This window comes from Leptosomus discolor, chromosome 13 (genome assembly GCF_034619465.1).
Source record: "Leptosomus discolor isolate bLepDis1 chromosome 13, bLepDis1.hap2, whole genome shotgun sequence".
NCBI classification, from domain to species: Eukaryota; Metazoa; Chordata; class Aves; order Leptosomiformes; family Leptosomidae; genus Leptosomus; species Leptosomus discolor.
This window is the reverse complement of record NC_141403.1, coordinates 13,933,558-13,959,605: the sequence shown is the minus strand read 5'-3', so window position 1 is coordinate 13,959,605 and position 26,048 is coordinate 13,933,558. Positions and strand designations below refer to the sequence as shown.

The window sequence follows — 26,048 nt, the reverse complement described above, 5'->3', positions numbered from 1 at the left end:
CAAACAGCCTCTTACCCTGGAGAGATAAAACTGACTTTTTTCTAAATGAATTCCCCCACCAACTCAGAACTGCAGAGGAGACACTAGTATTTTATGCACACGTTTGAGTAACTTGGACCACATTCCTGTAAGTATTAAAAGTAACTTTTATTAAAAACAAGAATAAATTCTCTTTATAAATACAACCATTACTGTGTACACAATCCTCTTCAACACACACCCTGTGGTACTCAAAATCAGGGGCATTTATATAAAATAACAGTATTAGTTTGAATGGCGTAATTTTATACCCACATACATTATTTTGCAGATCTAAAAGCAAATGAATGATTTGGATTTGTTTTGTTTTGTTTTGTTGGGGTTTTTTTTGTTGTTGTTTTTTGTTTTTTGTTTTTTTTTTTTCAAAGGACAGAGCGGTATTTACAAGCAAACATGATCCAAACAGCACATGCGGATTCAGGGTACGCAAACACTCGTACACGAACCGCAAGTCGCACTTGGTCTCCCCTACAACAGATGATTTCTTCACAAAAAGGAGACCTATATGACAAAAAGAAAACCAGGAGTAACAGATATTACTAAGCTATTATGAACATTTTCAATTACATACATGCAATTTTTTCAAATATGACTAACACTTAAGTAGCAATGAGTGCTGTCTTTACAAGTAATAATATTGCTCTATACTGCAGGGGCTGTTGCCTTGAAGGAAAACGAGACCACCACTGATCATTTTTAACAACAGCAGAGAAACTGAATTAACTCCCCATTCTTTAATTTAACCCACGAGAAGTTTATCACCACTGAACTCACCAATGTAGCATAAAAGCCCTGTACACCATGACCCATTACATACACCACAAAACTCTTCTTCTGGTTCTAATGTAAGTACGTTAATTTTCTTTGAATTTCATTATCAAAACCAATGAGTTGCAATTCGTAATTAAATATTACTATTTGGTTTTAACACACACACACACACACACACATCCATATCTTCACACCTAAACTTACCGAAGACACGTGGAAAACGCTCTCCTGGCATTTCTGTATACAAAATGGATCGGAAACCCTTTAAATGTGTGACCATCAGGCACTGCTCTTCTTACAGCATCTTGAAACTCTTCATTTCCTGCAGAAATACTTGTTGTACGTTCGAGCTCATAGGCTGCTAGTGCTGGTGATAACAGATAGGATAGATGGTCATCCCAAACAGTAGAAAGGCCAAGATCCTGTGAGGCAAGTCACAGAATGATGACAATCATGCAGAATGAACGTTAGGATATGACTAAGTTTGCATACTGTATAGATTCAAATAAACATATGACAAATCCTTAATTTGTAGTTAATGGAACTGAACCCAGGAAGCAGTAAGATTTGTGTCTTGACTCACACACCAACTGGAAGAATCAAACACCACCACCAAAACATCAAACAGTCAGCAAGACATGAAGTTAGGCTATTAGACTAAAACCAGACCAGCAGAGTTGAAACCAGATGTTTTAGCTACAGTATCTCTGCATGAAATGTAAGACGACAGTGCATGAATACACAGCAAAAATACAGGAAAGATCAACTAAGATTCACCTCACATTCTTCTAATGTCTCTCATGGAAACCCACTTCCAAACAAAAAACAACGCGCAACAGCTCCCCAACACACACATGTACATGCGCCTTCCTCCTACCATCCCACAAGTGCAAGGATGTAGAAAATCTACACTAATGTAATTCAACATTGCATGAGATTCATACTGTGAGAATTACTTGCCACCCCGAAGGCTGAGCATTGTGGGGGGAGATAAAAACAGGCAGGCAGGCAGGCAGGCAGGCGCAGGCAGGCAGGCGCAGGCAGGCAGGCGCAGGCAGGCAGGCGCAGGCAGGCGCGCGCAGGCAGGCGCGCGCAGGCAGGCGCGCGCAGGCAGGCGCGCGCAGGCAGGCAGGCGCAGGCAGGCAGGCGCAGGCAGGCAGGCGCAGGCAGGCAGGCGCAGGCAGGCGCGCGCAGGCAGGCAGGCGCAGGCAGGCGCAGGCAGGCGCAGGCAGGCAGGCAGGCAGGCGCAGGCAGGCGCAGGCAGGCGCAGGCAGGCAGGCAGGCGCAGGCAGGCAGGCAGGCGCAGGCAGGCAGGCAGGCGCAGGCAGGCAGGCAGGCGCAGGCAGGCAGGCAGGCGCAGGCAGGCAGGCGCAGGCAGGCAGGCGCAGGCAGGCGCAGGCAGGCGCAGGCAGGCGCAGGCAGGCGCAGGCAGGCGCAGGCAGGCAGGCGCAGGCAGGCGCAGGCAGGCGCAGGCAGGCAGGCGCAGGCAGGCGCAGGCAGGCGCAGGCAGGCGCAGGCAGGCGCAGGCAGGCGCAGGCAGGCGCAGGCAGGCAGGCGCAGGCAGGCGCAGGCAGGCAGGCGCAGGCAGGCGCAGGCAGGCAGGCGCAGGCAGGCGCAGGCAGGCAGGCGCAGGCAGGCGCAGGCAGGCAGGCGCAGGCAGGCAGGCGCAGGCAGGCAGGCGCAGGCAGGCAGGCGCAGGCAGGCGCAGGCAGGCAGGCGCAGGCAGGCGCAGGCAGGCAGGCGCAGGCAGGCGCAGGCAGGCAGGCGCAGGCAGGCGCAGGCAGGCAGGCGCAGGCAGGCGCAGGCAGGCGCAGGCAGGCAGGCGCAGGCAGGCGCAGGCAGGCAGGCGCAGGCAGGCAGGCGCAGGCAGGCGCAGGCAGGCGCAGGCAGGCGCAGGCAGGCAGGCGCAGGCAGGCAGGCGCAGGCAGGCAGGCAGGCAGGCGCAGGCAGGCAGGCGCAGGCAGGCAGGCGCAGGCAGGCAGGCGCAGGCAGGCAGGCGCAGGCAGGTGCAGGCAGGCAGGCGCAGGCAGGCAGGCGCAGGCAGGCGCAGGCAGGCGCAGGCAGGCAGGCAGGCGCAGGCAGGCGCAGGCAGGCAGGCAGGCGCAGGCAGGCAGGCGCAGGCAGGCAGGCGCGTGCAGGCAGGCAGGCGCAGGCAGGCAGGCGCAGGCAGGCAGGCGCGCGCAGGCAGGCGCAGGCAGGCAGGCGCGCGCAGGCAGGCGCAGGCAGGCAGGCAGGCGCAGGCAGGCAGGCGCAGGCAGGCAGGCAGGCGCAGGCAGGCAGGCGCAGGCAGGCGCAGGCAGGCAGGCGCAGGCAGGCAGGCGCAGGCAGGCAGGCGCAGGCAGGCAGGCAGGCGCAGGCAGGCAGGCAGGCGCAGGCAGGCAGGCAGGCGCAGGCAGGCAGGCAGGCGCAGGCAGGCAGGCGCAGGCAGGCGCAGGCAGGCAGGCAGGCGCAGGCAGGCAGGCGCAGGCAGGCAGGCGCAGGCAGGCAGGCGCAGGCAGGCAGGCGCAGGCAGGCGCAGGCAGGCGCAGGCAGGCGCAGGCAGGCAGGCGCAGGCAGGCGCAGGCAGGCGCAGGCAGGCGCAGGCAGGCGCAGGCAGGCGCAGGCAGGCGCAGGCAGGCGCAGGCAGGCGCAGGCAGGCGCAGGCAGGCAGGCGCAGGCAGGCAGGCGCAGGCAGGCGCAGGCAGGCAGGCGCAGGCAGGCGCAGGCAGGCGCAGGCAGGCGCAGGCAGGCGCAGGCAGGCGCAGGCAGGCGCAGGCAGGCGCAGGCAGGCAGGCGCAGGCAGGCGCAGGCAGGCGCAGGCAGGCGCAGGCAGGCGCAGGCAGGCGCAGGCAGGCAGGCGCAGGCAGGCGCAGGCAGGCAGGCGCAGGCAGGCGCAGGCAGGCGCAGGCAGGCGCAGGCAGGCAGGCGCAGGCAGGCGCAGGCAGGCAGGCGCAGGCAGGCAGGCGCAGGCAGGCAGGCGCAGGCAGGCGCAGGCAGGCAGGCGCAGGCAGGCGCAGGCAGGCAGGCGCAGGCAGGCGCAGGCAGGCAGGCGCAGGCAGGCGCAGGCAGGCAGGCGCAGGCAGGCAGGCGCAGGCAGGCAGGCGCAGGCAGGCAGGCGCAGGCAGGCAGGCAGGCAGGCGCAGGCAGGCAGGCGCAGGCAGGCAGGCGCAGGCAGGCAGGCGCAGGCAGGCAGGTGCAGGCAGGTGCAGGCAGGCGCAGGCAGGCGCAGGCAGGCAGGCGCAGGCAGGCAGGCGCAGGCAGGCGCAGGCAGGCGCAGGCAGGCAGGCAGGCGCAGGCAGGCAGGCGCAGGCAGGCAGGCGCAGGCAGGCAGGCGCAGGCAGGCAGGCGCAGGCAGGCAGGCGCGCGCAGGCAGGCAGGCGCAGGCAGGCAGGCGCAGGCAGGCAGGCGCGCGCAGGCAGGCAGGCGCAGGCAGGCAGGCGCAGGCAGGCAGGCGCGCGCAGGCAGGCGCAGGCAGGCAGGCGCGCGCAGGCAGGCGCAGGCAGGCAGGCGCAGGCAGGCAGGCGCAGGCAGGCAGGCAGGCGCAGGCAGGCGCAGGCAGGCAGGCGCAGGCAGGCAGGCGCAGGCAGGCAGGCGCAGGCAGGCAGGCGCAGGCAGGCAGGCAGGCGCAGGCAGGCAGGCAGGCGCAGGCAGGCAGGCAGGCGCAGGCAGGCAGGCGCAGGCAGGCAGGCGCAGGCAGGCGCAGGCAGGCAGGCAGGCGCAGGCAGGCAGGCGCAGGCAGGCAGGCGCAGGCAGGCAGGCGCAGGCAGGCGCAGGCAGGCGCAGGCAGGCAGGCAGGCGCAGGCAGGCGCAGGCAGGCAGGCAGGCGCAGGCAGGCAGGCAGGCAGGCAGGCGCAGGCAGGCAGGCGCAGGCAGGCAGGCGCAGGCAGGCGCAGGCAGGCGCAGGCAGACAGACACGCACAGGCAGACAGACACGCACAGGCAGACAGACAGACAGACAGACAGACAGACAAACAAAGTTTAAAACAGACATAAGGCTAACAAGGATTTAAAATACCATCTCCTTCATACCCGGCACAGGAAGAATCATTTCTGGCACATCTACATCTTGTAAAAATCCTGACAAAGGACTGTCTTGGCTTTGCTGAGATACACTCTGAGGCCAGCCGTGGCACACAGGCCGCTGGCAGTTCCAAGCTGGGCCGGTGCTTGGGCTAGGAGGGGCAACAGCCAGGGCAGCTGACCCAGACGGGCTCACAGGAGTGTCCCGTACCATCAACCTCCCGCTCGTGATAAAATGGGGAAGTCTGCTGGGGACAGGGGGGCTTCTCCTTGCTTCCCGAGGACTGCTCTCCTGTTGGCTGTGACCACTGCACATTTATTGGGCTAAATAGAAAACTTTCTTTGGGGGTTGTTTGTTTTTTGTTTTTTTTTTTTTTGTTTTTTTTTTTTTTGTTGGCATTGGTGCTGTTTCACTAAATCTGTTTCTACTTCAACCCACGGGTCTCCTCTCCTTTTCCTGATTCCCCTTCCCGGCTGGGGAGGGGTCATGGGGTGACAGAGCAGCTGCTGTAGTTTAGCCCCGGATACAGGCTAAACACAGATAAGGACAAAACTAACTTCTAGAAACACCTTCCGATTTTGTAAATAGTTCAGAGTAAGATCACAAAAGCTGACGGCCTGCTTTTATCTAGGGACCAAAACCACGTGTGATGGACCGGCAAAGCCCACTAACAACCAGATTTGATCTTCCTGGCTCTTCTACAGACCGCTCGCAGAGAGTCTGCAGGTGCCAGTAAGCTGAAGACGACAGATCTAGAATGAGAGGCAAAGGCAGGCTGGGGGGCAGGAGCCCACACAAGGCTACAAATCACCCCTGCAAAAAAGACAGACATCTAAACTAGCTCAGTACAGTCCTTCTAAACAGTTCTTCAGTTACTTCACTTTTCATATATCGCATTTCTGCAGAAGCTGATGGAAAACACATGGCAAAGATATGAGTATGTGAACTAACAAATGGCTATTCAAAACAGGTAGAGAGTAAAACCGTACACCTTTACTACCCCAACAGATCAACAACAATCTTTAAACAGCGTTACCTTCCTGTGTTCAGAGACCAGTAGCCTCAGCTGCAATTCTATCTCATTGCTTGTGACAGCAGCATCTACTGTGGAAGCGCACAGAGGAGGGAAAGGGGGAACTGAAGATGTTGTTCCAGGGGCACATACAGATTTGATTGCTTCTCCACTCATGGGCTTCCATTTAGATTCATCATGAAGGTCAAACACACAGACCTCCACTGCATCAGAGGGCTGACAGTTTCCTAAGAACTTTTGATGGTTGAAGATACAACCTATCGTGCGGTAAGGATACAGCGGCTTGGGCTGTTCAGCTAGCGGAGGGTCATCAGGGTTGACAGGTCTGTGGATGTACCTAATCAAAAACATTTAATTTCTTATTAATACACCTTATTTCAAGGCAAGGTGAAAATATTTAGATAGGACAGATATAAGCCATTTCTCCTTTTAAAAATATAAACCAATGTTAACATTTTTTCCCCACAAAATGGCATTCATTTATTTACAGAAAAGTAATCATACACAGTTTGGAGGCATAACATACATGAAATAATACACCACTTTTTAAATTTAAATCTAGAAAAATCAGCTGATTTATCAAGCAGATACTCAACAGCAATTAATCTTGCAACTGTAACGACACACCCATACAGTTTCCCCACTATTCATCACATGTGGAGAAATAAGTCTTCAAATGCAGATCAGAGGATACACCAAGAGTGGCAAAGCAGAACTGCTTGTTTCCAACACGGGACAGCACAGGTTCCAGCAGCTTAGGAATACCCAACAACTACACCTGCCCTTCTACAATGACTCAAGTGAGAGAGAATCTCAGAGAACTTGCAGAGATCTCTGCAGGGGGGGAAAATTGTAACCCTGATTTCATCGTAGAAGTAAGTAAAAGAAAAAAAAGGGTTCCTAAACAATCATGTCAGATTTCATCTCCTCCTCTACAAACGATGGCAGTGATAGTAGCAATGGCGATGAGCTGCTGTAACACACAGCACAGTTACTGTACGGTATTAAAGCCACTGAAAGCTGTATTACAAACTGTTGAAGTATTTCCCCTCACACTGAGCCAGTAATTTTCCAAACAAAAGCCCTACACAGAAAAAAAAAAATCAAAGACGAAGTCACCTGGATTACATGACAGTTACATGACAGGGTGTAAAGATAAAACACAAAAAAGCAACAACAAAAATATCCCAGGCAAACCTCAATAGACACTGTTCACTCTTCTTACATCCCTTCTACTTACCTATGTCCTGTTAAGCTCTCCCAAAAAGTAATTGTTCCATCAGTTCCACAAGTCATTACCCAAGCATGGGGGACTCCTTTGGCTTTTGTTCCAACACACACAAAGGCTTCCAACCCAAACCCAAGAAGAAGACTGCACAGAAGGTTAGCATGATCTTCACAGTCACCCTAGAGAGTAAATATTGCAAGTTGGTCTGAGTATCAGGCATGGGTAAAATCTTAAAGACAGAAAATAGTGGTATTTCTCTAAGCATTATTTCACAAGTCATGTTTCCCTCCTGTTTACCTACAGCATGTACCAGAAGTCAGGATTTTAGGGTTTAAACTTGACAAGTTTTAGTTTTCTGTATTGGAATAAATCAGTTTAAAACCAGTAGTATGTTCTAATGATAGACTATTTATATTTTTTATTTGAATATGCTGTACAATTAATACTGAAAAACATTTCTCATTATTATAAAGAAACCTTCAAGTAATCCACAACCAGAATCTGTCGACCCGTGAAGACAAAAACGTATATAAGGCAAACACCTGAGGTAATACTGGAAATTACACAGTATTTTCACACAGTTAGAAAATATAGTTACTTAATAAAGTGTAATTCTACTCTTATTTCACTGCCTTGAATGTGTTGTCAAAGCTCAGAAACTGAACAAAGATAAAACAACCTCCCCCACAGATCTAACTACAGAGCAGCTGAAAGTCATGCGTAGCTGCTTTTCCCTTCAGTCAGAAAAACATTTCTTTCACAAATACGTTACTACCATTGATAATTCACAGAATACAATTTCCGAATGTAATGTCTAATATTCTTTGTCTCTTAAGTTCTTTACAAATGTTAGCTGTAAACAAAAAAACTTCCTCATGCAATGAAGCCTTCATAATACAAAGCACAGCATTCAGAAGTAGAAGAGTAAAGGCTCTTGAATCAAATACTACTCAGAATGTTGAAAATCAAAATTCAGTGTACTTGGATGCATCTGTTCATTACACAGACAACACAGTCTTCCCCTACCACAACACACAAGGGAAATACACAGAAAAGTAGGTTTAAACAAGTTTTTAGTGAACCTGTGTTCATTCAATAACGCCACACCACTTTCCACAAGAAAAAGAATAATGGTCCAGCTGGTGCCTCAGGGGCTAAATTCAGCTGTTTTCTATACAGCTTTCCACTCCTGCCTCGGAGGAAACCTTTTCTCTGTGCCTCCAAACACAAGGGTCCTCCAAGTTGCAACTGCCATCTCCATCTGAAAGCCAGTGAATAGTCAGTGGTGCCTTTAGACAGTAACTATGCACGAACTGATACTTGTGTATCGCCTGTTCTGTGTGGCCTTTGAGACAGGTCTGAAAACTGGGATACAGCTCCTGCTGCCAAGAACACCACATCTTTTTTAATACAACCACATCGGTGACATTTTCAAAAGCAGAAGTATCCGAGTGGCAAAGAAAAGCATCGACCGCTCCAGAGAGGTGGTTTATTCATACAAGAGCTATAATCCAGAATGAGTTACAGTTTGTTATATTTATGACAGCACTACAACACCAGTGTCAGAACACCAAGAACTAGGCTGAAACTTCTGGTGAAAACCCCCATCTTGCAAAAAAAGGAATGTAAAGACTACCAGTACATTTAGCCCATCTAAATAAAAGGTTTTCACAAGACACTTTTTCAGCTCTTCCTGGATTAGTCCAGAATTCAAACTAGTGTCCTGCACACCAGCAAGGATTTGTTGAATAATTATCTAGAATCTTAAGAAAGCAAATGAATAAAAGCAAGCCTACTGTCAAAGAGATGTATTGACAAGTGGACCTCAAAGCCTTCCTGTCGACTATTTAACACGTTCCTCTTTGAAGAGATCTTAAACAAAGCATTGTAACAGAATTCTCCAAATTTGATTCAATCCATCTATTTGCAGCCTGCTTTAAATTACTGACTTCAGTTACAGTATGATGCCAACTCTGTTGTGTCACACAAGGACTATTTTCACATACCTTGTTTCTACATAGAAAAGCAAGCAGGGTGCACCACTGTTCCTGCTTGCCACCACCTCCTCCAATGACAGGAGCTCTTTCGTAGCCCAGAACACTGACAAATCGCGCCGCTTGTCTCGGTGTGTCTAGTAACCGGCCTGCTCGAAGTGGTCTGATGTATGAACACACAGGACGGTTCACTCCGTTTTCATCCTGAACAGGCAAAACACAGTTGCTTGCCAGCAATACCACAAAAGAGTCACCTTAACTCAGACTGTCCTTTTTTGCAATGCAATTTATTCTCCTTGAAATAAGTACCACTCAAAAATATTAAGACACAAAAATACTTCTAGAATTAAGACACGAGACCATTAAGGCAACTCATTTGCGATACTACAGTTAGGTTTTTCTGCTGGCTCTGTCACTCATAGAACATTCCGGACTAAATGTTTGAACACCTGGAGCAGCACAGGCTGCAATTCATTTTCTTGAATGGGTGGGGAACTGTTCATGCTTCACACTTAGCAATTTCTACATTATCATCAAAAAAACCCCCAAACAAAACAAATACACACACACCCCAAACCCCACAACAAACCCAAAAACCAATACCCTCTCAAAGCCATTAAACACTCAGCTATTTTAGAGTTCAAAAGGTGTCTGTCTGTTTCCGAATTTGAATACTCTACCTCATGTCGTAACACCAAAAAGCAGTAAAATTTACTGACAACGAAGTAACCAGATTTATATAAATTAAGAGAGTAATAATACTAAGAATTTCTAATTTATTTGAAAAATGAAAAAATAAGATGACTGGAAAAAGCTCTGGTTTATTACATGCTGCAGGAAAATACTGATTAATCAACTATTAAAACTATTTTGAGAAGTACAGAACTCTTCCTCACTGGGCTAAATTGGTACTTTTATGTTCATATATTTTTAAAAGGGATTAAAGCCTTTTAAATCTCTACAGCTTTAGGAAATTATGGTCTAATATTTTTACTGTAGTCACATATTGCCCCCATTAAGGTTTCATCACGCTTTTCTGGTAAGTTGGTAAGAAAAGCAGCATTTATTTGAGGTTGATTGGAATCCTGTTGAAAATTATTTCACAGCTTGAAACCAATCACAAAAATCACAGGCAGGATTCCTTATTCAATATAGTTTTATACATGTAATACATGCTTCTGCATTATGTATATGAAATTGGATGATTACTAAATTACCAAACAATTCTGATAATTTCTGTTCCCAGAAACGAGAAAGGCCACAAAGTGCCGTTTTACCAGCATTGCTATGGCCAGCAGGAGACTCTGGATAAGCTCTCTATAGGCACTGAACTAGCAGGGGGCTTAGTTCCTGTAGCGTTCTGAGGGCTGCCAGTTTCTATACTGGTCTGCAACAAAGAACTTAGTCCTCTACTCCTATTCACAAGTCCTTCCCCCTCCAACCTTCTTCCCAACCCTACTGTAGCTTTCTGTGTGCAGAAAGTAGAACAGCATTAATTCATACATCACTTTATTCTCAAAATAGGGCAGGTATCATTTTTACCTCACGTCCCCAACCAAACCCCCAGTTCTAGAATTCCCTGTTTAATTATCTGTTTGTTTCTCTAGACACCCTTCCATGGAATCCTGAAGCTTTTGTGTTGGCTCTGGTTGGAACAGAGTTAATTTTCTTCACAGTAGCCCCTATGGATTTGTGACCCCAACCGTGTTCCTGCTGTTGCTGAGCAGTGCCCGCACAGGGTCAAGGCCGCCTCTGCTCCTCATTCTGCCCCCACACAGAGTAGGTTCAGGGTGGAGAAAAGGCTGGGAGGGGACCCAGCCAGGATAGCCGACCCGAGCCGACCAAAGGGACATTCCACACCACAGAGCACCACACGTTCAGCAATAAAACTGGCAGGGATGGGGAGACTTTTTCTAAACTTGCCCCTGCTTGGAGACCACCTGGGCATCAGCCTGCGCATGGGAGGTGGTAAGTGATTGTCTTTGCATCGCCTGTTTTCCCCACCCCTTCTTTCTTTCCTTCCTTATTAAACCACCTTTATCTCAACCCATGAGTTTTTCCTCTATTTGCCCTTTCTACTCTCTCCCCCCTCCCGCTGGGGCGGAGTGAGTGAGTGACTGGGTGGGGGCTCAGCTGCTGGCTGGGATTTGGAAGTTCACACCACTACTGAACACGCACGGCACAGCCAGAATGGAAGTTGTGACTTCACTGAAGAGAAAGAGTAGGCACAGATGGCTTCAGGATGTTATTTTGAGATAAAAAGCTACTGCCTATTACCTGTGCTCGGGAAATTGCTACTACGCAGTCCAATTCACAGCACGAAAAATGCAAGGCTCGTACCACTCCTCTTACTGAGGGACAGTTAACCAGCAGCAGCTGACACAATAGTTTATCAGCCTACAGTCATTATGGCTGTAGCTATCGTGGGACATTAACCAGACAGATTATTTTACACACCAACAGAGCTCAAATATTGCGTGGATCTGTTCTAACAGATCTAGTAAGCCCATTTTTTACACCTGTTTTATCTGGTAGAAAATTTGTTTGAAACAGTTTGCACATTGCACATAAGTCTTTGCCATTTGTGAGTATTAAAGGAAAAGACTAAACAGGCTTCATACATCAGAGGTGGCTGGAGCAACCCTCTGTCTGCATCATGCTGCCAAGCTTCAATACACAAACAGAAGTTCAAATCTCACAATTTCGTTTTTTGCATGATACCACCACACAGAGCTCTGACTTGAATGTAACCACGTCATAAATCCATACAGCTTCTATACACACGTAAACTTCAATATATATAAAAAAATGAAAAAAGAAAGAAAGGATTGGTCTATTTGTAAAATTTACAAACCTGTGCAAAAATCTTCACTAGCCTTACGTTGTGCGTAGGCCTAATCTGCAGGTATTCTCTCCACCACTGTTTAGCATATACAAGAAATAACCGTTCTTTTTCTGCTGTTTTCTGACGTTCCAAAGCAAACTGCAGGTAAGAAAAACACAACCAACCACATACACGTTAATTCCAAACAGACAAAACCCACCATAACCAGTAACTACCTTAACACCAAATCCTGGCCTATGTAAAATAAAGCTTAATATTTCAAGTGTGCCACACAAATGCTGAAGAACAGTATTTTAAAATGAAAATCCAGTGAACAAAACCCCAAGTTAAATGAGCCTACAAACAAGAAATGTATCAAGCTTGACTGAAGTAGTGTTCATCTTAAGTGATGCATTTCTGTACAGAAGGATTGCTCAGCTTTTGATGTGCAGAAGAATATCCACATGCACCTCCAAGCCAACACTCACTGGCTTTCCAGGCAGAATAGTTGACTTGAAATTATTATTTCAAATGGGAAAGAGAGCAAGAAAACGAATACTACCTGAAGAAAATTAGATATATTGAATCTTTCTCATTTTTCTTTTTAAAGTTTTCATAAAAGCAATTAGAAAAACTACAAAAGTAATATTTCAAATAAATCAATAATGTTCAGTATAAACAAAGTAGTTTAAAAAAAAGGTAATTATACTTAATGGAAAAAAAAAGGTATTTATATTTAAGGCGGGGGGGGAAGATGTATCAAGCATTCAAAACCCCACAGCCCTCAACCTCTACAAGTAATTCTACACTGAGCTTCCCCCTCCTGCAATAAAAGAATAAGCCAGCAATCCCAGAAATTACTTACTTGAGTATTGGTTATTTCTGGAGACAATGTCTTATTAAGTTGTGGATACATTTCCAGTCTGATGCTTAAAACGCCAACAGAAACCTTGGATTCTGTACCTTTGAGCCAAAATAAATTTTGATCAGTTTTTTCAAATTCAATTCACTTAGGACATTTCAGCCAGGCAGAAGCGAATAATTAAAATAAATACGTTCACTATATAATTACAAAAAATAACTAAATGTCTTTAAATATATGCAAAATAAGCATCTTTATTTAAATTTCAAACTCAAATGAGGCTGTAAAAAAGCACAGTCTGACCAAAAATGCAGACATCTAGACCTAATTATCCAAGGCCCTCTTTCCAGCCAGTACCAGGACATACGAGACGAACGGCATTCTAGAAACATCTAAAATAGGCATCTGAAATACAGCAGGGGAGTCACACCCTGCAGCAGTGCCTGCTCTCACTGATTACACAGGTAGCTCAAATGTAAGCAGTTGGAAATAAGTGAGGCCTATCTTCCCCAAGATACAGCTTATTATGAAGGATTCAGAGCGCCATGCAAATAATTAATCAACTTAAAAAACCCAAACCGACTGACCCATAAAATCCCACAAACCTCATGCTGTTGCATAATGCTGAAGATTTAGAATTACATGAAGAACAAGCAGCATTACAAAACAAGAGAGAGATGAGATTACAAGCAACACAAGCAACAGAAGCCTCACGCAGCAGTTTGTGTATTTATCTGAGAGGGCAGCATGCTTTGATATTCTTGTTGCATTTTGTACAAGGACAAGACTTCAGAAGAGGAGAAAGAGCACTGTATTTACTGAATTGATAGTTTATTACTTGGAAAAAGATAACGATAATTAGATTTAACTCCTCCCATCACTCATTTGAGTATTAAACACAACTTACTTGTTATGCATTTCCAAGTCATTATTAATAAAAGCTCTCCATTTGAGACACTCCAAGTCCATATGCTTACTAAAGTTTTGCCAATGTCTGCATTTTCAGAAGGAAATGAAGCTAGTATACTAGCAAAGGAGCTTACTAGATTTGTATTTGCTGGATCAAACAGTATACCAAATCATTCCCCTCCTCAAAAAAAAAAAGCAGGCAATAGTGATAACAATGAGGAATTGTTATATTATATTATATGGATATACTATGTGTGTGTGTGTATATATAATCTTCAAAATATTTTGAAGGTATAATTTAATCTCTTTTGAAACTATCAAGAACTGCTCACCTACCTAACAGATATAGAAATGGTAATAAAGAATACTCAAATGACTCAGCAGCTACGACTTCAACAAACTCTGGGATAGCCAGCGTAGGAAGTCATGATAGATCGAGATCTAGTCTTTATCCACTACATCACAATATCCTAAAACCTGAGGTGGGAACCCCTAAAAAGGGGAGTGGGGACAAGCGATACAGAAAAATACCCATGTACACCAACTGCTAAGCACCTAAACAAAGCTGCTCAACCCTTCTGACAGAAAACCCACTGGAATAAATGGCAGCACAGCAGAGATCGCTTGCTCTGGCCGTTGCTAGTTTGCCATGAGAGGGACACAAGCTAGATTTTACCCTTCAGTGCACCCGACCAATATATTTCTGGAGATGAACTGGCTGATTTTTGGTTGGTTAGTTTGTTTTTAATAGATGTTGCAGAAAATCAGTAGTGCGAGTTCCCAGATGTGGGGGCCATTATTACACAAGATCTGGAATACTTTTGTATTTTGGTCACAGAAAAACCCAAACAATAGTCTCCTACACATTTTCTAAGGATACCTTATAGTAATTTATGAGTTAAATCAAAATTAAACTACATCATAAACACTGCTTTAAGTTTATAAGCAAGCTCAGTACCCAGAATTTTAAGTCATCATTACGGCCTTATTATTTACCCTTACCTACACCCAGGAGCTCAACAGCAACATTCGTTAAGCCATTCTCTGCAGCCAAGACAGATCGCCACTCCAAGAAATAGGATGCTATGAGTGTGGTCTCACCAGATGTGTTCGTTTTGATCAGAACCATATGCACTGGATCACATATAGACAACATAGTGGTTGCATCCACCATTTTACTGCCATCACCTGCCATTATTAAACCAAGATAGCAAGAATATTACCATCCCAAGTACTCCTCAAAATTAAAATTAAAAAAGTATGCGTTTATATTGATTACATACATTGCACTGTAACAAAAATCTTTTGTCCAGAACTGTAAGCAATGAATCCCTCTTAAAAAAAAAAAAAAACCAACAAACCCACAAACAAACAAAAAAATCAAACTCAGTTTAGGACAGAGCTACAGGAAGATCACAGTTAGTTTACAGAGGAGATAAAAAGATCCCTGTTGTTTAGTACTCCAGTGTAACTCGTTCAACTGCACAACAATTAAAATGGAACTAGCATTTAAGAAAACAAGGAGTATTAAAGCACTTTAAGTAAAAGCAATTGAAAAATATTCTTTTAGTAAGTTGGAATGCATCAGGTCAACTTACTATACACTAGATTTAGGAAACAATTTTCCCTGCAGTTAAGCTTGACCCGATGATACAAACTGCTCCATGTGTAGCAGAATTAACAAAATCTTTTTCTTTGAATTTGTGGTACATTCAGTCCCTTCCCCAAGTCCAACTGCAATAACTCTGGCTTTCTCTCTCTTTCCTGATATTCCATAAGCTACCCTGGATTTCTACAGGATTCAGACAGTATCTCTAAGTCTTTTCATAACATACTTAGCTCCTGCCATGTTCCCTGACTGCCAACAGAGGAATGGTAATACAAGTTGCAGATGACTGACTCTTCTGCAGGTGTTTGCCAACTGGTAGGCAACAAATTTATGTTTCCCTTCTTCACTCAACTAGCACCTTAGTATCTCTTACCATCTCTGAGACTATCATCTCACTGTCAATTATGGATCAGTTGGTCAAATTCAAAAGAAGAGGCAAGAGTAGAGAAAGATTAATACAGTAAGCAGTTTCCCTTGAAAAAAAAATGATAAAAAATCGGAATGAGAGCCACTAAACAATTCAAACATATTTCACAGTAACTCTAAGGTCAGAAAAAAACCCGATAGCATCAGCGTTAAACCCACAATACGCCTTACCTAGGCTATCCTTGTGCACTTCAAGTAAAAAACCATCATGAAAATCTGGCTCGCAGGCACAGGGGACAGGTTTAGAACGGAAGCGCTGATTTCGAAAATGCAAACACAGAGTGAAGGTGGAACAGATTTGGCCAGGCAGAGGCTCCGGTTCCTGAAGATGTTCCAGAAAAGCTTTTCCACCCAAAACCTGAAGGTAAAGATACCTCCGTGTTGGGTCAATGTTAGCTGTAAAGCGTAGCAATAAAAATGAAGAGACTACGAACAGATCTTAGGAAGCACGTTAAGCATCAGTTAACTAACAGAAGACTAGAAAAAAAAGAAACTTTTTTAAACAAGTGCTTAGAGGAAAGTGATTTTAAAATGTATGGAAGCTGTCTTAACACAAAATAAATGAAGTTCTTATAAAAGACACATTTTACGTGACACTAATTACTGCTGCTTACAGTAATTTACCTCCTGTAGATAAGCAGGAAAAAAATCCACCGTTAGGCCAGTTCATACTAGATTACTAATTCAGAGTTCAAAAATAACAGACTTCAAATTTCTCTCAAAACTATGATCCAAATATTAAAATAAACAAGCAACATACTTTTTTTCAAAACTGGTGGCTCTCTGTCAACAAAATGTGTTGATGGTTTTGGAGCTGAAGTCCTCTCCTCTTCATTCACATCCTGTAATTACAATTAAGACTTTTTAATGTGTCAAGGGATGCAACAGTGCTCTTACCACAGTATTCTAAAAATTAAAGAACCCTCCACTTCAACTGAATGCCATTCCTCAGGTGCTCCCTTCTACTACCTGAGATGTAATGAAACTGAACAAATACTTTCAATGCAGCACTACCACTAAACCAGTTTTAGCCCATGCATTAAGCTCTTCTGCTCCTAATACGTCACAAATCAGTAAAGCCATTACAAACCTTCAGAAGTAGCAAGTTTTCACTTTGTCAAAACACCAAGCCAGTAACAGGAATAATCACAGGATGGTTTGGGCTGGAAAGGACCTTAAAGACCATCCAGTTCCAACCCTCTGCCATGGGCAGGGACATCTTCCACCAGACCAGGTTGCTCCCAGCCCCATCCAGCCTGGCCTTGAGCACTGCCAGGGAGGGGGCAGCCACAGCTGCTCTGGGCAGCCAGTGCCAGTGCCTCACCACCCTCACAGGGAAGAATTTCTTCCTAACATCTGATCTAAATCTCCCCTCTTTCAGTTTGAAACCGTTATCCCTCATCCCATCGCTGCCCTCCCTGATCAAGAGTCCCCCCCACCTTTCCTGCAGCCCCCTTTCAGCACTGAAGGCCACTCTAAGGTCTCCCCGCAGCCTTCTCTTCTCCAGGCTGAACACCCCCAACTCTCTCAGCCTGTCCTCACAAGGAGCTGCTCCAGCCCCCTGAGCATCTTCGTGGTCTCCTCCGGACCCACTCAAGCGGGTCCGTGTCTGTCTTGTGCTGGGGGCCCCAGAGCTGGATGCAGCACTGCAGAGGGGGGGGTCTCAGCAGAGCAGAGCAGGAGAAAGTATTTTCACTCTTCAGAAACTACTTACAGTTACAAATTTAAGTTCCTTCATAACATCATCAATGATTCCTCGTTGTCTTAAGGCTTTTATCAGATCTTCTGTGGATAACTGCTGATGCTCAGGTGCTAACTCTTCACGTATAGTCTCAGCAAGAACTTCTCTGATCCTGCCATGGACATCCATCTGAAAGAAAATTCACTATATGCTACAAACACAAGCTGTTTGTATGGCAGTGGTTATGACTAAACAGTCACTCTGTAAGACTAAAGGTACTCTCCTAGGAATACAGAAATAACTACACCAAATATTAATCCTTTCAGAACTAATCAACCAACAGTGACAGTATCTCAACAAAGCAGCACTACCAGTCAAAAAAACCATGAGCATACCATAGCTGCACATTTCCGCTGCTCTTGACAGCATCCCCTGCCTTGAACTACCCTCCTTACAAACAGGTCTGCAAATCCATCAATTATAAAACGGTCACTGTTTTAATTACTTGCCTCCCTCAAAATCCAAACTTACGATAAAAGTTTCTTATTTTTTAAGGGGAAAAGTACACCTTTATATACTTGTAGTTAAGGGACAAAAGTAGTAAATCTCCATTGCAAGCTTCCCCTGTGCTCAAAGGGAAGCCAGAGGATTTCTCTCCTTCATCTCAGCTGTTAAACTGCACGGGTCTGTAAAGCTGTTTCTCACCCAGGAAGGAAGTTAAGGCCACAGCCACCGGGACCTGAAACACTTCGCGATATAGCAGTTAAAACATTCATATTTATTTCCCCAAAAGCGGCGAGAAAAAAAAACAACGACCAAGCAAGCCCCAGGCTCAGCCTCAGGGTGCTGACCCGCCGCTCAGCCCCTCAGAGCCTCGGGCCTGCCTCGCCTCGGCGCTCTCCCAGCCCGCACTCAGAGCGCGGCGGCGGGCCGGCTCGGTAGCCCCGGAACGAGGAAATGAGGGCGAAGAGCGGAGGCGGTAGGAGGCGGCGGGGAAAAGGCCGCACGCCGGGGCAGCGGCGGGACGAGAGCGCGAACCGCCGCCGGCCCCCCTGGAAGGGGCCGCTAACGCCGGTGAGGCAAAACGGCGCCTGGAAACCGCCTGAAGCGGGAAAAACAAAGCGGAGCGAGGGAGCGGGCACGGAGCGAGCGCGCCGCCCGCCCTGCCGCCGCCTCGGCGGGCACCGCTGCCACTACGGGCCCGGGCTCCGGGGAGCGGCAAAGCCCGGCCAGGCGCCCTCCTGTCCCCGGGCTTCCTCTGGCAGGAGGGAAGGTGTGCGGAGCGCCCCCACCTTGACCAGCTGCTGGTGGATGATCTGCTTCAGCTCGGAGGCTTTCTCCGGCGGCAGCGCCATGACGGCAGCGCAGGAGAGGAACCGCGGCGCTTCCCGCCCCGGCAGAGCGGGAGGAGGGGCGGCGGGCGAGGCCCGCCCCCGGCCGCCATTCCAGCGGCTCAGCTGCCGCGCCGCTCCTGCCTCCCCGGCCGGCATGTTTGTGCCTTGCGAGCGTGGCGGGGACTCCGCCAGATCCGACTTTAAAGGCTTCACTCTGCTCATAGTAGGTCGCGCTTCTGCTTCCCTCCCCGCCCTCGATGGGGGCGCTGCCCCAGGGGGCCCCCCGCGGAGCGGGCGGGGGTGGCCCGCCGCCTCTCGGGGCCTGGGCGCCGAGGGCTCCCTCCGCCGTTGCGGGGGGTCGTCTCCCTGGCCCGGCGGGGCCTGCAGGAGGGCCGGGGCTTTCGGTCTCTCTCTCCCCTGCCCGCGGCCGCCCCTGGGTGGCTGCCAGCGGAGGGGCGCTGGGCCGACGGCCGCTGGGCCGAGTCAGAGGCGGGGTGCGGGGGTCCTTCCCAGGGCTTGTCGCGGTCTCTTCCGTCTCCGTCCATTTCTCCCTCCTCAGCCCCGCGGTTTTGCTCCTTCCCGGCTGTTACGTGCCCCGCTATAGCTGTGTGCCGTCGCTCCGACATTAAAACGCCGTGTGACGTTTTGCAGGCGGGAGCATGTCCCGGCTGTCCCGGGGGCTGGGAGCGGCGGCGGCCGGGCGGGAAGCGCGGGCTGCGAGGGCTGCTTATAAATTAGAGGGAAGCAACCGAAAACTTTACTGTTGTCTTCTTGTAATGGCTTCTGTAGGACACAAACTCTTGAATTTCTTTGCCATCAGCCTAGGTCAGTGTCTGCCCCGGTTGGTGATCACCCTTGGCAATTCCTGCGACGCGGATCCAAGATGACCCTTAGCATTTTCATCCTTAAAAGATGAAAAACACCTCGTATACGAGTCAAACTGAGGTTTACAGGTTTAATATGTAATATCAATATTACCATTAGGTGTCACTTGAGGCCTGCCAATCACAGCATTAGTTCTTTGAGTGATTTACCTTCTCTGTATCCAAAAAAAGAGAGGGAGGAGACAAGTTTCCAAGGCTTTGTTTAATTTTCAGTGAGGCAGGATTATTCACAGAAGTGGTCAGGATGTTTTTGTGGGACAGGGACCAAAGTGTGTGTTAGCAAGAAGCAGTCACCTCTGTCAGAGAATGAGCAGCCACTTTTAGGAAGTCATGTTCATGAAGAAATTTAAACCTTCAATACTTGAAGAGCATCTCATGGTGTCCATAAAACACACTGTAATTCCATAACTTCTGTTACTTCAGCCAGCAGTGTCGGTGGGAAATGTTGGTCAACTGGCAATAGATCTAGTGATTTCCACACTGGATATGACTAAAGTTGGTTACTTTTACACTGAATGCCTGGTGCCAATGGTTGGAAATAATCCGTATGCAACGGCAGAAGAAAACTCAACAGAGCTGAGTATAAATGCTGAAGGTGTGTGTTGAATGCTGAAGGTATTTGCAAGTGGCATAAGGTGGGAGAATGTCACCCTTACTTTTTTTGTTGTTACATATTGCTTATGTGAACAGTGTTTAAAACTAAGGTGGGTAATAACTTCAGTAACTTTCAGATAAGAAAGCTTTTACACTTCACAGAGGAAACTGTTACTATTGTTCTCTTGGATAACCAATTTGACATATGGAACCAGTAAGAAATGTTGAATTTCAGCTGTATTGCAGTGCAGCCAAAACTGCAGTTTTAATCCAAACCAACATGAAGTGTGCAGGTACTTAGAGCAGGGATGCAAGCTGAATTTTTGGTGTAGGAGGATATTTATCCTCTCTTCTTCCTTCCTTCCCACCTATGTTTGCTTTTTTCCTTACATGGTTTCTCCTTCTCCCCCCTTCAAATTCTTAGTTTCTTTCCCTATACTGGTCATGGCATTTCATCTTTTTTTTTTCCTCCTTAAATCATGGAAATCTTAGAATAATCTGTCAGTCTTTGCAGAGCTGCATAAAGAGATTATCTGAATCTCTACAGGAGGCAGACCATATCTTTTTTTTCATTCAGTCCTTTGAATTTATGACAACTGAAATTAAGTCCAATGAACACAATGCACAAAAATACATATTTTTAACACCGTGGATATTGCCAGGCTTTCCCATATGAATTGGTAGCTGAAGGGTTTACTATCCTCAGCTTTGTAAGTTGGATAAATCTGGATACTTCTAAATGCAAAACTTACTTATTTCTTCTTGTAGTGTATTCGTTACCTTCAAAGAAACTTGTAGTTCTGCAGATCAGATCACCTTTTATAAAGGTATGTACGTTCGTTGGTTGTTCTCACTTCACTGTTCAGTTTGAATAGTTCTGCTGGCAGATAGTTTAAGTGGCCTAGCAAAGTGTGCTGTGACCCCTTCTGCAGTTGACACGGTTCCAGTTCACAAAAACTGACTTCTGAATTCACTGAGGGTGGAGGTTTGGTTTTGTTTTTCTGAGCCCCAGAACAGCCCACCTATGTTGAAAGATTTTAGTGTAAATATGTCCTTAGTTATTAACAGTCTCGAAAATATAAAATTGTCTGGGTTTTGTCCATTCATTTTTTTTTCTTTACACTTGTTAATTTTGTGTGCTCTTATTGCAATGGCATCATTTTTGGTGTCTCTAATTATTTCATAGTGTTCTATATTAATTTAATCTGCGTTCATTATGTAAAAAATGAAGAATTTAGAATTACTCATTAACTGGACAGTGGCTGTAGTTTAAAATAAGCAGACTACCATGCCAGAAAACTGCTGCAGTTTTCAACAGTTCAAAGAGTGGAAGAATACCATGTGATCCTACCATCCTGTCTTACTCTAAAGCTTTTTCCGTTGGTTTTAATGGCACTCAAAACAGGTGGTCCTGTTGTCATTAACATGGTCTCAGTGATAATTTCTATTATCATACATGTAGTTTTGATTAAATAAACAACCAGAGCAGTCCTCGGCTTTTTAAAAGTACATCTGAATCATCTTCAGCTTTGTGGGTATGAAGAAAAATTTACACCACTGCTAAACTTTGTATGTAACACTTAGTATTGTTGGCTTTTGGCTTTTTTTTTTTTTAAGATCATGATGTATTTTTCACTTTTTTTTTTCCTCTGTCTTTGCATAAAGAACAAGTACAGGCCATTCTGTCAAACACTGCTTTCTTGGGTGAAAAGCAGCAAATGTGCCAGAGTAATTCTTCTGTCTAGCAGCCATGCATACCAGCGTGATGATGAGCAACTTCTTGGGTATGTTTGTGTCATTAAAAGACCTAATTAATGTTTCTGTTCTTTCTGACAAACTGAAATATTTTCCTAAATTACTATCCTATTAAAACATCTTGTTATACAGGATTAGTCTCTGAACTTTTTTAGTTATTACTGTCAAAAGCGCAAATAATAAACTATAAGTAAATTACCCTTGGTCTTCACTGTCAGGCAACAGTGTGTCAGTTTTAACTTAATTTCTTGTGGCTGCAAGCAGTGTCAGGGACTAGCTGCTAACATACAGGTCACGGATTGGATTTTTAACAGTTAATTATAATATTGGTTAGTTTCTTACCTCTTCTTCATTATTCTACATTTTGAAGGTTTTCTTTAATACAGTAATCTGTCATTCTTTTTTGTAGGAAGTTCCCAATTCTTGTTTGTTGAGAAGCAACTGCAAGGTTCAGACTACATGTTTTATTAGCTATTACCCCTTGTTTATGATTAGTCCGTACCAGGGGCTAAACTACAGTAGTTATTCTGTCACCTGATGACCCCTCTCCAGTTGAGGAGGAGAATCAGGAAAAGGAGAGGAGACCCCAAGGTTGGAGCAAGGACAGATTTAATGAAATAAAGTATACAAAGTTGTACTCAGCCCAGAATGTCTGATCCTCACAGTCCTCAGGAGCAGGATGAGAAGGAAAGAGAAACTCCAGCAGGAACCCTCTCTCCTCAGCCAACCTCCCCCCTTTATAATGCCGATGACATGATGGGATGGGCTGCACCTGTAGCTCCCTCAGGACAGCTGCCCTGGCTGACCAAACTGCTAACGGCTGCCTGGCACGGCTGGGCTGGGAGTCTGTCCCAGCCAAACCGGGACACCCCTTTAAAAAACATGCATTACTCGCTGATTGAGGACATCGCAATTGGTGATTTAACAAAAACAAACGGAACAAAAATCAGTATTTTTGGACAAGACCAGTTGCCATCCTCAGGCTATGTAAATGTGTAGGGCCTTAAAGGAGGTTTAGGTCTGTGCACGTCCCGGGTATGGTGACCAACGGCATTTGCCTGCGGCTGCAGAACAGCCCAGCTGAGGTGTGGTCTGAGGCCTAAGTTGTGAAGGTTTAACACTGCCCCTGCCCTCAGCACCACAGTAGCTCTTGCAGCGGGTTCGCTAAGGAGCAAGGGGAGTGCATTCAGAACATGCTTAGACTTGACTGACACCTGCATGTATTTGTAGGGTGAGCTTATTAAAAAGTGTATCACAGTGAAGTCCAAGTTTACCCTGACAAACTTTAAATTAATCACTTCCTGTCCAAAGGAAGAAAAAGCACATTTTTTGTAAATAATTTTGACCATAAGCAGTTCTCTTATTTATGTGGTTATGTATCTGGTGCTTGCCAATTACTTGAGCCTCTAAAAAGAGGGTACTGTATTTCTGTTCGTGGCAGAAAGTGGAGTAGTTTGCACAGTTTTGAGGCCACAGGCTACTTTTTAACTTTGATTTGAGGAGGAAGGGAATGTCAGGGCAATTCTTCATTGCAAGTGTGAGGTCCTCAATGCTTGCAGCTTCTTTCTGTCCCAAGTGATAACATCGGTAGTGTCTTTTATTGCTAGACTGAGCACATCCTTGATTTGTTTCTAGGACACCACTACGTTACTTACTTACACCTGATCTTGAGAAAGCAGTTGGAGGCCTTATGCAGGAGCGAAACTGGAAAGAAATGGAAAAAGTGGCAGCTTACCCTGGAGTAAATGATACAGAAAAAGTTCTACATATTCCTGGAGGTGGCATCACAAAACTGTTGTTTACTGAGAGGTGAGTTGCCTAAGGATAAGCTCAGAAAGGTACCAGAAGTCTTGTTCTTAGTACGTGGGTAAAATTATCTTTTAAACTGCTGTTACAGGGAAAGTCCCTCTTTTCATAGAAAAGGGTTTTATAGGAATGGAACTTCTTCCAGATCAAGCTTATAATTAAGAGGAAAAAAAAAAGGGAATTCTGCAACATAAAGTTAATATGATAAAAATGTAAGTCAATGGGCTAAAGGAAAATAATAAAGCCTTTACAGTTAAGATCGTGACTAATCTGGTATCTGACTTGATGCAAACTGGAATTTGCAAATTCCTGTGCTTGTGGTTCTTTAGCTAAACTGGTTGTGTGACAAATAGTTTCATCATCAGTTGTAAAAATAAACAAATAAATTCTGAGCACTAAGAATGAGTGAAGATTTCAGGGCCAGCAAACAATTCCATGTGGTGGCTTTGTTAAAAGGGGCGTGCACCAGAGGTTGTGCTGAAAGCATGTCCGAGTTGCAGAGTTTGGATAGTAATACTCGCTCGTTATGGTACAACCGTGTTAGCTCTGCAAAAGGTGTTTGTTTTGTTAAGTGTCAGGAGAAAATGGACTTCTGGATTTTTTTAGCTATTTTTTTTGACACCTGTCCAAGCTGTTGCATTTGACAGCAGGAGAGATACTGATATCACACTTGCCTTTGTACTGACCGAGTATGGGAACAATACACAAATGCAAAAGACCTCCCAGGACTTTAGGACAAAAAAATTAAAAATATAATAATGGTCTTAATACCTAAATGAAAAAATGGGCATATTGTGAGTAAAGTAATGCTATGCAGCCTGCAAAAGTGGGGTTTGAAGTACATGGAACGATAAGGAGCGATTGTACCAAAGGGTCTGTATAAATGCCCCACCAGCACGAAAAACCAAACTTGGTATGTAAAGGAGGCGCTGAGTAACTCTTCCGTGACCTGGGATTCCTGCCCCACAAAGCAGGGAACAAATTCAAGACTAAGGAAAAGATCATGACGTAGCAAATGGAGTCAAGGAGGTCTGGTAACTCTCTAAATATGCAGACACTTTTTGTTTGGTTTGGGGGTTTTTAACAAGCCATATGCAGATTGTTATTGCTCTTAATACCTAAATATAGTTGTTCTGGATTTGAAAAAAACCCAGAAACACTTGCTCATTTGTGTTACAGTTGTTCAAAAGGAATCCAAATGGCAGTTCTTCTGAAATTCTGCTCAGAAGGGGACAACATCCCTGATGCATTTGCTCTTGTTAACTATCTTAATGAATGGCTCCAGCTAATTAAAAGCGAAGTAAGTGCTATTTGATCTAGAGTTCTTGCATTTCTATTTTATATCTGTTCTTTTCATTTTTTTCCATACGGAACATTGAAAATGTTACCCAGTTGAATTTTAGAAAAGTTAAAAATGGATGGGTTGGGTTCGTTCTGGCCCTTGGTCATCAAGGGTGTGCCAAATTAAAGATATATTTTTATTAAAATCTCACTGGAAATTTCCCCGCCTGAAAAACCAAACCTAAACACCAGTGCTTTTGCTGGACAGTTGTGGGGGAAAATTGGGCAAATGTTTGATCAAGTTCCATCTTCCAGTACTCTTCTCTCAAGCAACCCACACTGCTGCTGACACTTGAAATGCTGCCCGTTATTTTAATGTATGTGCCTGAGATAGGATTACATCATTACTATTTAAAATGAATTTAATGAATTGCTCTGGTTTTGTTGCAGAGCAATTCCACAGATACTTCTTCACAGTGGAAAATCCCAAGTTCTTGGCGCTTACTTTTTGGCAATGGTCTTCCACCTGCGCTCTTCTGATCGGTTCTGCCTTCTCCTGTAAGTCACGGGTGGAGCCCCAGGCGCCCCTGCAGCAGGGGGCACGACAGCAGCTGCCTTCATTGTCTGCGTAAATTCTTCGCTTCAGAAAAATGGCTTTCACGTACGTGGGGAGCTAAAGAAATTAAGGTAACTTTCACAAGTTGACCAAGGAAATACCTTTTGTACAGCTGTTTATTGAATAACTTCGGTTGAATTTTTTTCTAATAAACTATTTTTTAAACCCCCTTTTTCTTTGGTTAAGTGTTACTGCAATGGAAAAGCTTATGGTGCACCTTCTTAATGTAGCTGAGAACTTGAGACTGATGTGCAGCCACAGGGTTTGTGATGAAGATAAAACCTTCCTCTTCCATGTCAGCTGTGGATCTTGGCTTTTTTTCAAAACCTTCCTGTGACGTAAGCAAAGTGCAGGAGTTACTAGTTCTGCCTTCCCTTCCCCGTGCTGTTGCGCTAGCTTCAC

General features: G+C 45.9%; 2 protein-coding genes across 3 annotated transcripts; one reads left to right on the top strand and one right to left on the bottom strand.

Moving 5' to 3' along the window:
• Positions 1 to 367: 367 nt before the first annotated feature.
• CEP76 (centrosomal protein 76) lies at positions 368 to 18,731 on the bottom strand. 2 transcript variants are annotated; one of them, XM_086472587.1, is made up of 12 exons: positions 18,669 to 18,731; positions 17,410 to 17,565; positions 16,456 to 16,537; positions 15,867 to 16,091; positions 14,663 to 14,848; positions 12,755 to 12,852; positions 11,920 to 12,048; positions 9,078 to 9,269; positions 7,084 to 7,250; positions 5,847 to 6,180; positions 1,015 to 1,232; positions 368 to 540 (listed from the first exon to the last, which is right to left on the bottom strand). In XM_086472587.1, exons 1-12 carry the CDS (start codon positions 18,729 to 18,731, stop codon positions 402 to 404), a joined length of 1,989 nt encoding a protein of 662 aa, XP_086328713.1. In that variant the 3' UTR covers positions 368 to 401. The 2 variants fall into 2 exon arrangements, with proteins under 2 accessions (XP_086328713.1, XP_086328714.1); XM_086472588.1 differs by lacking the exon at positions 15,867 to 16,091.
• Positions 18,732 to 18,820: 89 nt separating this feature from the next.
• On the top strand, positions 18,821 to 25,815 carry PSMG2 (proteasome assembly chaperone 2). Its single transcript, XM_086472528.1, has 7 exons — positions 18,821 to 18,933; positions 20,018 to 20,189; positions 20,957 to 21,015; positions 21,854 to 21,972; positions 23,579 to 23,752; positions 24,929 to 25,049; positions 25,481 to 25,815. The coding sequence occupies exons 1-7, from the start codon at positions 18,865 to 18,867 to the stop codon at positions 25,568 to 25,570; spliced, it is 804 nt and encodes a 267-aa protein (XP_086328654.1). The 5' UTR covers positions 18,821 to 18,864; the 3' UTR covers positions 25,571 to 25,815.
• Positions 25,816 to 26,048: the final 233 nt, after the last annotated feature.